This window comes from Alosa alosa, chromosome 10, assembly GCF_017589495.1.
Source record: "Alosa alosa isolate M-15738 ecotype Scorff River chromosome 10, AALO_Geno_1.1, whole genome shotgun sequence".
In the NCBI taxonomy this organism is placed as follows: domain Eukaryota; kingdom Metazoa; phylum Chordata; class Actinopteri; order Clupeiformes; family Clupeidae; genus Alosa; species Alosa alosa.
In genome coordinates this window covers 1,301,400-1,313,724 of record NC_063198.1, presented here as the reverse complement: position 1 = coordinate 1,313,724, position 12,325 = coordinate 1,301,400, and the positions used below count along the sequence as shown (strand labels likewise).

At 38.3% G+C, this 12,325-nt stretch overlaps 1 protein-coding gene across 4 annotated transcripts in view; it reads left to right on the top strand.

Moving 5' to 3' along the window:
* The window catches only part of pcbp4 (poly(rC) binding protein 4), a 130,256-nt gene that overhangs the window by 46,093 nt on the left and 71,838 nt on the right, over positions 1–12,325 (top strand). For all 4 annotated transcript variants that reach the window (XM_048254536.1, XM_048254537.1, XM_048254535.1 and 1 more), the window contains one exon: positions 10,561–10,593. In XM_048254536.1, coding sequence (XP_048110493.1) covers positions 10,561–10,593 — 33 coding nt within the window. The remainder of the gene's footprint in view (positions 1–10,560; positions 10,594–12,325) is intronic.

Here is a 12,325-nt window from a genome sequence, read left to right as displayed (position 1 = left end):
ATCCTGCATTTGATTATTTTAAAATGCACGTACTGTCTTCTCTGGATAGACTTTGACCCATTATTCTTCTGAAATATGCAATTGTAGCTATCCCTGTGCTAACCGCAAAAAACAATGGACTATCCACCTTATTCGTGAAACCCTACTTCCATCTGGTTTTCATCTTCCGTGCTGTTTACATGATTAAAATCCTTATAGGCAAGTCTCTGACATAATAACAGTGCAGTCTCAAGCGTCCTCAAAATATTTTAAATGACATACGGCTTAATACAGATGCAGACAAAACATCATTCCTAGTGCTATTGGACCTTTGTGCAGACACTGTTGATTACAACATATTACCATACAACCGGGCATTGTGTTGGTTTTAAAGATTCTGCTCTTGCCTGATAGAAGGTTTTTGGTCAGCCTTGGTGACTTTGTTTCTTCTTCAGCACCTCTACCTTGTGGAGTCCCACAGGGATCTATCCTCGCGCCGATCGCATTCGCTCTATACATTTATATTTATTCATTAAGCAGAGGCTTTTATTCATAACGACTTACATATGTCAATTACAAAGTCCCTAGAGCAACTTAGGGTTAAGTGCCTTGCTCAAGGGCACAACAGTGGAAGCCGGGAATTGAACCCACAACTTTTTTGGCTACTGCAGGCTATCCCAGCTCCTTAGCCACTATGCTACCACTGTCCTGGTATGGTGCTCCCCTTAGGTTCCATCCTGTGAAACTATGGTATTTCTTTCCATTGCTATGCAGATAACACCCACATTTACTTACCTTTGAAACAACAAAATACAAACACACTGAGATCATTCTTTCACTGCCTAAAGGATATCAAAACTTGTATAGATTTAGATTTTCAAATTTAAATGGTTGTAAAAACGTAGTCCTATTATTAGGACCTAGTAGTAACTATCATATTATTATGACCTAGTGGTCCTCCTGTCAAGCCCTCTGTAGTTTGGGTGTGATCCTGGACAGGGATCTAACATTTGACAAACAGATAAACTCAGCGGCGCTGTTTGGGCCCTATGAAAGAAAATCATTTTGGGCCTCCACCCTATATGCTATTTTGAAAGATAATCCCTTAAATAATGACTTCTGGTGAATTTTCTGGAAACTAAATTGAGATTGAGATATATTAACCCTTTGCAGACCGCGCGGAACATACCATTTTTTCATCCTCAATGGCCTCCAATACCCACCATTGTAATCAGGAGAAATGGCCCTTTCAAATAGCCCTTTTAAATGGTATAAAATATAATTAATAAGTTTGAGGAGAACACACATTATTTTAAAAAAAATATCTTTCAAATTCAACCCCAAAAAACACAAAAATATCAGTTTGTCAAAATTAATCTAATTCCCCCCCCCCTCAATTTTGTCCTCTACTCAGTGATTAAAAACAGAATCAATGTGGCACCTTTTGTTCAAAAGTTGTGAAAAATGTATTAGACCTTTGCAGACGGCACAAAACATTCAGTTTTTTCATACTTGATGCCCTTGTGAGACAAAAAGGCTTATTGTGTGGCCATGCTACATGGCAGAGATAGCACTTTAAAATGGTACACATCATAGTCAGGGTTCTAAATTAACAGCCAATGTGGTTACTAGCCAATTTGAATTTCTACTAGCCAATTTTTTTCTGGTGAAAATAAGAGAATTATGAGTTTATGAGATGAGTGTCACTGAATGCATTTGATTATTTTATTAACAGTGTTGGCATGAATACATACCACAAAATAAACAAAGAAAATGCAAACACTTCATTTCATGTTTGGGATCTCTATCTATCTATCTATTTCTCTGTCATATCCTCACCCCCTGCTTCATTCCTCTTCTCGCCCCCATAAGTCTGTCCCAACCACTGCCGCATTTAGTTTCATCTTAACTTAATAAAAAGGAGATATCAATTATCATCAACAATGTCAAGCCAGCTGGAACCTGCCACTCGTTTTCTCTCCCTCTTGTGTGCGCTCAGACACGTTCTCAATTAAATGGAGTAGCATAGGGCCTACGTTCAAGTTGGATCTTTATAGAGAGGACCCGAAAATTATCATCTTTATGTAACATGCTGTTGGTGCATGTTGACATGGTATACTTTCTCTATCAAGAGTGAAAAACAGTCTGCAGTACAGCTACTATTTATTGTCTAAATGTTGGTCCCTCCTCTGTCTCTTGGTGCCCTATGCACAGTGCGTGATGCGTGTGGTGGTGGTGGTGATCACTGATCAGGCAACTTTTAAAAATTTACAATTTTCGCCTACAAGCTCCTCACGTTCCATCTTACTCCATAGACAATAAAATAAACAATCTTGCCGCTTCAGGTTTTGCGGCCTCCGTTACATGACATCAGCCCCCCACATAGGAAATAGGTAAACACAATGCGTTAATATTTCGAAACGCGTTATGTATTTGTGTTATGTACATGTGTTATGTACTTTTTACTTTACTGGCTAACTCCCTCCTCTTTCAGTCTATGCTCCCTGCTCTGGCTCTGTTCGTTCTTCCTTAATTCCTCGTGTTTTCTGGTAGACGCTCCGTTCATTTCCATGGTCTCTCGCGCTGGTTTCACTGCAAACTGCGCGCAGTCAATGGGCGTATTAAACATCATCACGTAGCATTACGGCACAGTGGTCATGTAGGAAGTACTGCCAGGGGGATATATGACCGAGAACAGAGCCTTATGTATCATGCATGTAATGCCTAATGCATCACCGGCCAAACTGGCTAGTAAATTAACACCCGCCAAAATGAATTTTAACCCGCATTTGGCAGGGTGGCGGGTGTTAATTTAGAACCCTGATCATAGTTAATAAGTTTGAGTGTAACACACATTGTTTTTAAACAATACCTTCAAAATTCAATATCAAAAAACATGAAAATATCAATTTGTCAAGATGAATCTTACACTATACAATAGACATTAGGTGAAAAGTATGAAAGATAGACAGTGTTGTGTTCTCTTTTTACAGTTACAAATCCTGATACACACACACACACAATACATATGAGACGCTATCCCTAAGGTGGTGCAAAAGTCTGTGCACCTGCAGAAAAGATTTGTAACTGTAGGACAACTTTTTGTACATAGAATATTGATTTGTAATTGTAGAATATATTTGTAATGGTAAAATATTTTTAACTGTAGAATGATTTGTAGCTGTAAAACCGATCCGTACGGAGCCCCGGATATGTCATGGGGAAAAAAAATAATAAGTTGTGGCCACGAAATAGCAATTTGTTCCCACAAAATAATAAGTTGTGGCCACAAAATAGCAATTCGTTCCCACAAAGTACTAATTCGTGGCCACGAAATATTAATTTGTTCCCACGAAATAGTAATTTGTGGCCACGAAATAGGTAGGCCTATAGGCTGTGCACTGGACAGCTGGATGAGCAAATCAAGCGCAACTCCTCAAACAGGAACAGTCGCTGTCACACAAAGGACAGGGATATGGTAGAGTGCTATTTTAGGCTGGGAATGAAATACAAAGACATTTTGAAAAGCCTGGCATTGGAGGGATTCATTATTAGCGAGAGGCATCTCCACAGACTATTAAGAGCCAGGTCGCTGCACCGGGCGTGGGTACGACTTGAACGTGTCTCGCTTGTGTTTTTTTTTAAAGGCGTCGTGAACATTTCCATTAAAACATGCATCAGATAGCTGGAGGTGAATCTTCATTCTCCCCCCCCTCCTCACTCTCACTTTTTCCCCATCCTCATCTCATCTCACGCCTTCTACCCACACACCCATCACTGTTCCATTTCTTAGTTATTATTTGCATACGCCGCACGCTGATGAAATCATATATCGGGCACTTCTATCTTTTGTAAAACGTCGCGTCGCAGAGGTGCGCTGACCCGAAGACCTGTGCCGAGATAGATGGACGGTCAGGAGCAACGCCGTGCAAATGAAACACTTGAATGAAATGAATGAATTGAATGAAACGTAATTTACAAAGACATTGTAAAACACTGAAAGTTAATATTTTGTCACTAGCAACAGTTGCATTTACAGCTCTGAACAAAACCGTTCAAGAGTTATTTAAGGAGAAGTCGAACGTGCGTTATGTTTCATTCGTCCCTCCTGGCTGGGACAAATGAAATAGTATGGGGGACGAATGAAACATACAGCTTAAATTATGTAAACTTCCCACAACTTCAATATTTGACAACATACCATGAATGGTACTTCAAGTATGTGCTATTTTAGATAGATTGCTGCTGGGCTATATGTCTTGGTTCATGTCTGTTAACAACTCATTGCCGTCATGGTGATGCGCGTATTTCGAGGTTATGGAAATAGCATGCACTATGCCATTAATAAAGCTAGTATAATGCATGTTTCGAATTATATAATGTTTCTATAGTACAAAATGTTATTTCACTCTGTTTTTATGTGGTTAAAGCCACCACACATCCAAATAAGTGCCCTTCATGACCCACAGGCCGTCAGTCTCCATAGGTTAACATGGCAAAACTCGACCCCCTACCTGATAGCCCCAAATATATTTGCATCTTTCTAAAACTGCTTTTCCATGTCTCACCTGCATAAAATATAGTATAAACACAGATATGTGTGCATTGACTTAGAATAAATGGGGTTTACTGTCTGGTCGGGACAAATAGGTGTTTCAATCGTCCCCCCATAGAAATTTAGCATTATAGGCTGTTTTGCATCCAATACAAACAAACATGCAATGTGAACGTCTGGGATTGGGGAGAGCACTAAATGCTCTACTGAATAAGCATGAAGTCAAACCTTTAAATGAAAAACACTCTTTAATAATAAAAAATAAAAAAAAACGCTAATGAAGTAAACTTGTGACCATCAGAAATCGTTTATTGCCTGTAACTCCGTGATAACAGGACGTAACAGGAAGGCATTTGGCTGAGCAACGGAGGTTAATATGCTCTATGTTTTGTCCAAATGATGTCTGTCTATCATCGTTGCACTCGGAGAAAACCAGAATGTTTCATTCGTCCACCGTTTCAATCGTCCCGGTTGTACCCTACTGCAAACCAGAGAATTGAGAGCTGGTGGGGAGTGATGAGAAAAGACACGACAGGCTTCTACTGGCGCTCGATTTGCTCACCCAGCTGTCCAGTGCACGTTAGATAATACATATTTCGTGGCCACAAATTACTATTTCGTGGGAACAAATTAATATTTCGTGGCCACAAATTACCTATTTCGTGGGAACGAATTACTATTTTGTGGGAACGAATTGCTATTTCGTGGCCACAACTTATTATTTTTTTTTCCCAAAGACATATCCGGGGCTCCGTAGATCCGTACCCGTAGAATAGATTTGTAATTGTAGTGCATATTTGTGATATTGACAATTACTTGTACAGATCATTTTTACAGTTACAAATCATTTCTACAGTTTCAAAACGTGATACACACGTATAAAACATTTGAGTCTAATATTCTTCCATAATTTATCACCTTTGGTTCAGAACTCATAACTGCAAGTCGCAGTAACAAGTAGAATTTTTAAAGAGTAGGATGCTTTCATTTCCCGGTTTGACATCTGACCCAAAAATACACAGATATAATGGTCATGTAACAAAAATAAGATGTTTTACCATCAAAACAAGATGCATAGCTCAATATGGGATGTCTTACTGTACTCTGAAGAGGCTAAATCAATTGTGGGGAGGAAAGATAAAGGCTGAAATACAGACTAGCTGATGGTAACTGCTTCTATGTGTGCTTCATTCTACTATGAAAACAAGAATATGAGACACTGGCACATGTGTTAGGTTTACGAAAGGGGAAATAAATAATTACAGTGCATGAAAATGCACTGTACTGTTCTTCCTAGGCAACAACTTCTTCTTATTATTATTCCGCTTACCACTTTTTCCGTACGCTATTTCTCTTGAACAGTTTAACTTAGAAACTTCAATCAAACTTTGTAACGTAGGTATTCAAACGGACGAAGCTGCTATGTCTTTTCAACTTTGAAACTTTTATACTTTTTAAACTATTAAAGAAAAACTTTTAAAAATCCCCATAGACTTAACATTGCCGACAGACATCATAATACGGCCGTTAAGCAATTAGAATCCTATGGCAGGTGTTCAGGCCACCTGGATCAACTGCCAGTCTCAGGCTTTAAGCATACAAACTGGCCCTATTAAGACTACACATCCTGTTCAACTGCTTCCTCTGCCAAAAACTGTTTCAAAATAAAAGTCCTCACTACAACATTTCACTGTTAAACAATTTAACCCTTTAAACTACTGAACTTTTTAACTGTTCAGTCATTTTAACTGTTACTTGTCATCAACTATGACTCCTACCCACTGTAGCTAGTTAGCATAGTTAGTTAGCATGTTAAGATTTTTTAAGAAAAACTGCTAAAAATGATTAGCTAAGTTAGCTAAGTAACATGGTTAGCATAGTTAGCATGTTAGCATGCTAGTTAGCATAGTTATCATAACTACTAAAAATGATTAGCTAGGCTAGCTAAATCACATGGTTAGCATAGTTAGCATTGTTAGCATGTTAGTTAGCATAGTTAGCATAACTACTAAAATGATTAGCTAGGTTAGCTAAGTCATATGGTTAGTATAGTTAGCATGTTAACATTGTTAGCGTGCTAGTTAGCATAACTACTAAAAATGATTAGCTAGGTTAGCTAAATCACATGGTTAGCATAGTTAGCATGTTAGCATTGTTAGCATGCTAGTTAGCATAACTACTAAAATGATTAGCTAGGTTAGCTAAGTCACATGGTTAACATAGTTAGCATTGCTAGCATAGTTAGCATGTTTAGCAAAACTGCTTGAACATTTTAGCTAAGTTAGCTAAGTAGCATGGTTAGCATAGTTAGCATTGCTAGCACTGCTATATAACATTAGCTAAGTAAAGATGGTTAAAGATAGTTAAAAATCTTAGCATAACTGCTAGCAAACATTAGAGCCATTCCAACTTTCAGTTATCACAAATATCTACTCATACACAGCCATTAAACTATTTGAATATCAACATTCATTAAACTGCTAGAAAACATTAGCTAGGTTAGCTAAGTAGTATGGTTAGCATGTTAGCATTGCTAGCACTGCTATAAAACATTAGCTAAGTAGCATGGTTAGCATAGTTAAAAAAATCTTAGCATAACTGCTAGCAAACTATAGAGCCATTCCAACTTTCACAAATTATCGCCAAATATCTACCTATACACATTCATTAAACTTCCAGTCTGTCAACAACTTTTAAACTATTTACCTTCAACTTTTAAACAGTCTACTTTTAAACTATCTATTAAACTAGCTGTCTATCAACAACTTTTAAACTATCTACTGGCTATCAACAACTTTTAAACTATCTACATTCAGCTTTTAAACAGTCTACTTTTAAACTATCAACTTTTATTAACCCTCTAGGCGCCACAGTCGACTTTAGTCGACAAGATGCGGTACTGAATAAAACGGCCGATTTAGTCAAATAGGGTGTCACATTTCGTTTGACCTCCACTCCACTAGATGGCAGACATGTCATACGTCATCCCTGAGTCGAAAAAAAGTCATGCTTTAAACAAAACTTTCGCGCTACAGCTGCAGTGAATCAGTGCGCAATAATACGGAGCTAGTGTGCGTGTGAACTACTTTATCAGAGCGATATTGTCAACGTCAGCGAGTATTTGCATTAGATTATCGTCTAATGCCATCACAAAAGTGTACCTGAAATGAAGTGTTGGGTCTTCTATTCGCGGACCCTGATTCTGAAGGGGAATATCTGCCTTCAGAAAATGACGGTGATTCGTAAGGCTTCAGATGTTTACTCCATACTTTAGCTTACACCATGCACAAACGTTGAATCGTTTGCCCAATGTCACTGGTGGGAATAATGTTTCACGGGTTCGAGTGTTCATCGGGAAGTTAGCAGGGTGTTAGTGGTGTGGCTTAACGAGGCTGGAGGTAGCCTAATATCCATAGCGCCAGCTTCTGTCTTCTGAACGTGTGCCTCTCCACAATCAAGCAAGACGGTAACATGGTGGAGCCTTTGTCTAATGCCACTGGGTATGTTAGGACGAGGTCGAAGTGCTCATAGGACAGTTAGGGGGAACGTAGTGGCAGTGTGGGGAATCGCAATGAGAATGACAGTAGGCCTAGTCCGAGCTGCTGCCAAATTCTCTCCACTGGCCTGGCTGAGGCAGATCTGGCCATGCTGCTCGCATGGTGGAGGTGGTGACACGCTCTCTCCCTCTCTCTCTCCCTCTCCCTCTCCCTCTCCCACACACACACACACACACATTAGGTCATGCATAGTCTATCACAAGATGATGGGAATGCTGGCCCTGTATGGATAGGGATAGGGAGTCATTATCTCTACAGCAAAAGGCCTGCTACATAATAAAAAAAATGTCAGCCATTTATTAGTAATGATTTACACTGTTGATTTGCTATCTATTTCCCTGATCATTTAGGACATACACTATGTGTTTTTGTGTGTTCATGTCCTTGTGATGTGTGTGTCTTTGTCAGCTAAGAAAATAAATAAACAAATAAACATCAACAAAAACAACAAAAAGAAAAAAAATTCTAACATTGTCTCGTCTTGTCTCGTCATCTCACTCCTGATCTGTGCCTTGCCGTGGCAAATGAGCTTTTGAACTAAACAGGTCTTGTCTACTTGTGTGTCATCTGAATTATATATATGTGCCCCATACATGGAATCAGAGTGCCTACTGTATGTAGTAAATGGAAAATCTCTACAGCAAAAGGCCAGTCTACCGCTACATGCATTTGGTTTGTTTCTGCCATTTATTAGTAATGATTTACACAGTTTGTTCACTACTTACTATTTACCTGAGCATTCAGTATTGTGCAATATAGCATACAGAAGGTGAGGGACATTTTGGGGGGGGAAGAAGTGGTGCATTTTATCATTCAAACATGCGACTTTTCATGAAAATTCTATAATCCAAGATGGACGCCACCATATGACGTCATAATATACAAATTAGATATAAACATTTAATCTCTACATAAACTTTGGGTCATCCTTAATATTTCTCTAATTTACAGAAAGTCTCTATCTCTTATCACTTTTAAGATATAGCCTTTTGAAATGAAGATGTCAAAATTGATCGTTTCGGAAAAAAACCTCTGGCGCCTAAAGGGTTAAGCTATGCAGCCACTATGTCTATCCTAGCATCACCGTAGTAACCATCTCTGTATTATCTATTTTAACTATGATACATGATATTTTACATCACAACTTTAGCATTTTCATGCACTGGTAATTCCTTGGAATTGCATTTCTAGTTTTATTTTCAAATCTCTTAAACAATTTCATTACATAACCAGGAACAACAACTTCAGGTAAATAACATAAACATATGTTTACAAACAAGCATCAACAACATACTCTAACATGGTGAACAAAACATCAATTCATATCAACATTCACACACATATATATAAACAATTAAAATGTTAGAAGAAATTCAATACATCATATGATTCGATACAATATATAATTATCAATATAATTTGTCCTACACATAAGGTGATATATACACTAACGCCACATTCACACCAGATCCGTGGTGTGTGCGTTGTCATAGCTGTGGCATGGTTGTGTGTGTGTGTGTGTGTGTGTGTGTGTGTGTCCATCTACTTGTAAGCCTAGCAGACGATGGGGTGTAAATGCTATTGGAGTTGGTGTCTCTGCCTGTGCCTGTGTTAGAAGGATAGCCAAAGTGTATATGCTTTCTACCCAACATGGGACTTGACCAAACTCAAAATAAAGAAATTGTCAGATAAGAAAAGTAGAAATTGAATTACAAATCTAACCAAACTACTGTATTATCACTATTATCCCTGTCATTATTGTTATTAGCAACACTCTTATCACAACCAGAAATTTGCATGCGCTCAGTTGGGAGCACACACACACACAAATGCTTACCCAGCTGAGCACATCATTGTCTTCCTCTTCATCCAGAAGCTACCCATCCTTGTTCCATGTCCATGCCATCGTGGTCCTTGGGGTCATGTTTGCCATCAGCAGTTGGCTGCTTTCACCCCAGTTGCACGTACTTCTCTCCCTCCATCTAAAATAACAAATAACACAGGTCTGATAGTGAATAGGTTGTTTAGTTTTATTTTGCATTACTTCCACATAATCTTTAGAAATCCAAAGTAGCTTATACACCAGACTGAACCATATGGGGCGGTGAAATGTAAAGGCTATCATGATCTTTTTACCAACAACAACATAAAACCATGTGTTTGTTTAGTTTATGACTTAAAAGTTATAATTTGTATGACATTATTAAGCCTACTTGATGATGATATGTAAGTGTTCTCTGGGGAGCCCCGTCAGTGCTGGGCCCTAAGAATGGTCCTAGCTGCTATGTGGTTCAGCTCCGGAACATATCTGTTCACCAAAGTACATTTTTTAGCAGTCTGGTAGATCAGTAAAGAGCAATAAGTAATACACTAAGACAATATTATCAAATCGAGAAGTTTTTTTCCTAAGCTATGGAAAGCTAAAATTGTTCAAATGTTGCCTAAGATGTATTTAATTTTCCTCCACAGAAAGGAGAGACTGTCAAGCGAATACGGGAAGAGGTAAGCCTAGATAAATCCTTTCAGTATCTAGTGAATGCAAACAAATTCACTCTGTGTCTGAATGAAGTTTATAAGTTAAACAGTTCAATTTAGTTGTGATCAAAAGAATAATTAAAAGAATAATAAGAACTAGAGATTAATTTCCTAAGGGAAATACCAGTGCATGCAAAGTGGTAAATGAATAGTTGCTAATGTGTTGCGAGTGCCTACGATCAATATTCCTAGTTCAAGTTCCAAGTTTATATGTTAAACGGTTCTTTAGCAATTGTATACAGAAAAATCCTTGAAGAGAGTGAGGAGAGATGAGGACATTAAAGGAATGTTCCGGAGCAAAAATAACCTAGGCTCTATTTTCAGGTTCAAACAGTTGTTTGAGAGCATAATTATGTTAATTGGTGCAGTTTTGAGCAATACAGTTGTTTGCATTAACACCAAATTGTCTTACAATGCAAGTAGTTTTGATACGGGACAATGACAAAACCAACTACTGGGCTTGGGTAGAAACTGCCGTCAGATCAGGCTGCGTTCACCCAGCCTAGATTATTAGCAAATTTCAATCGGACAATTTGACCGGAGATTTAATTTTGTGAGACAGTTCATTTTTTTGACAAAGAAAACCCTGTTAACATGGCCAAGTTAACATGGCCAGCAACATTGCTGGACATCAGTTAAATTATCTGACCACAATCTGCAAATCCAGAGTGGTGAAGAAAGGACAAGCAATTTGCGGTGACATGTTACATCCCCTATTCTAGGCGTATGAGGTGCTGCCATCAGGCACAAGATATAGTAGGGTGTCGTCCTTACAAACCAACCGGGCTCGTAAATAATTTATCCACCATTACAATACTGAACAAGTTAGGGAAAATAACTTGATCCACTTTTTTGTGTGATAATACTGCACTTTGGTATAATATTAAAATGTCACTGATGATGTTGCACCTTACTATTGACAGCACACTGGTGCTAATGATACTGCACTTTTATATTTTAGAACGTAGAGATACTTGGTGTTGTGTATTGTTGTTAGGTGGGGGTGAGGGAGGGTTTAGTGGTCCTGTTGTTGTCTGTTGTCGGTCTATCTATCTGATAGAGCTGTATGGTGCAAGAAGAATTTCTGAAAAAATCCAAGAATGTCTATCTATCTAAGTGCAAAGGGCAAAGACACACATCAAAAACAAACTCTATTTTTAACCACTGACAATGTTCAAAATAGAATGACACTTCTGTTGTAGTGTGGTGAGGTATTCTCCCTAAAGGTTCCCTAATAGTTGCACAAAATTACCTTAAGGGAGCGTTCCTTAATGGATAAAAAAAATATGCATCCTTAATATGACCATCAGGGAATGTCCCCTATAATAGACAAGAAGAATGATCTATTAATAATTTGAGATAGTACATTTGTTCATAGTCTAAGGGGACATTCAATCACAGAACAACACGGTCCTCGTTTTAATGTTTGATCACTAGACACTTCCATGCATACATAATAGACGTAAATGAGGTATTTTCCCTAAAGGTTCCCTAATAGTTTAACAAAATTACGTTTTGCGTTCCTTAATGGATAAAAAAAATATGTATCCTTAATATGACCATCAGGGAACGTCCCCTAAAGGTATAGTTTTGTGCAACTATTAGGGATTTTTGCTTCTTTGCTCACATAGGCTACCACTGCCTGGATCCCATATACAAAATCACTCACACCAGATTTGCAGTTTTTACCTGGTACTCA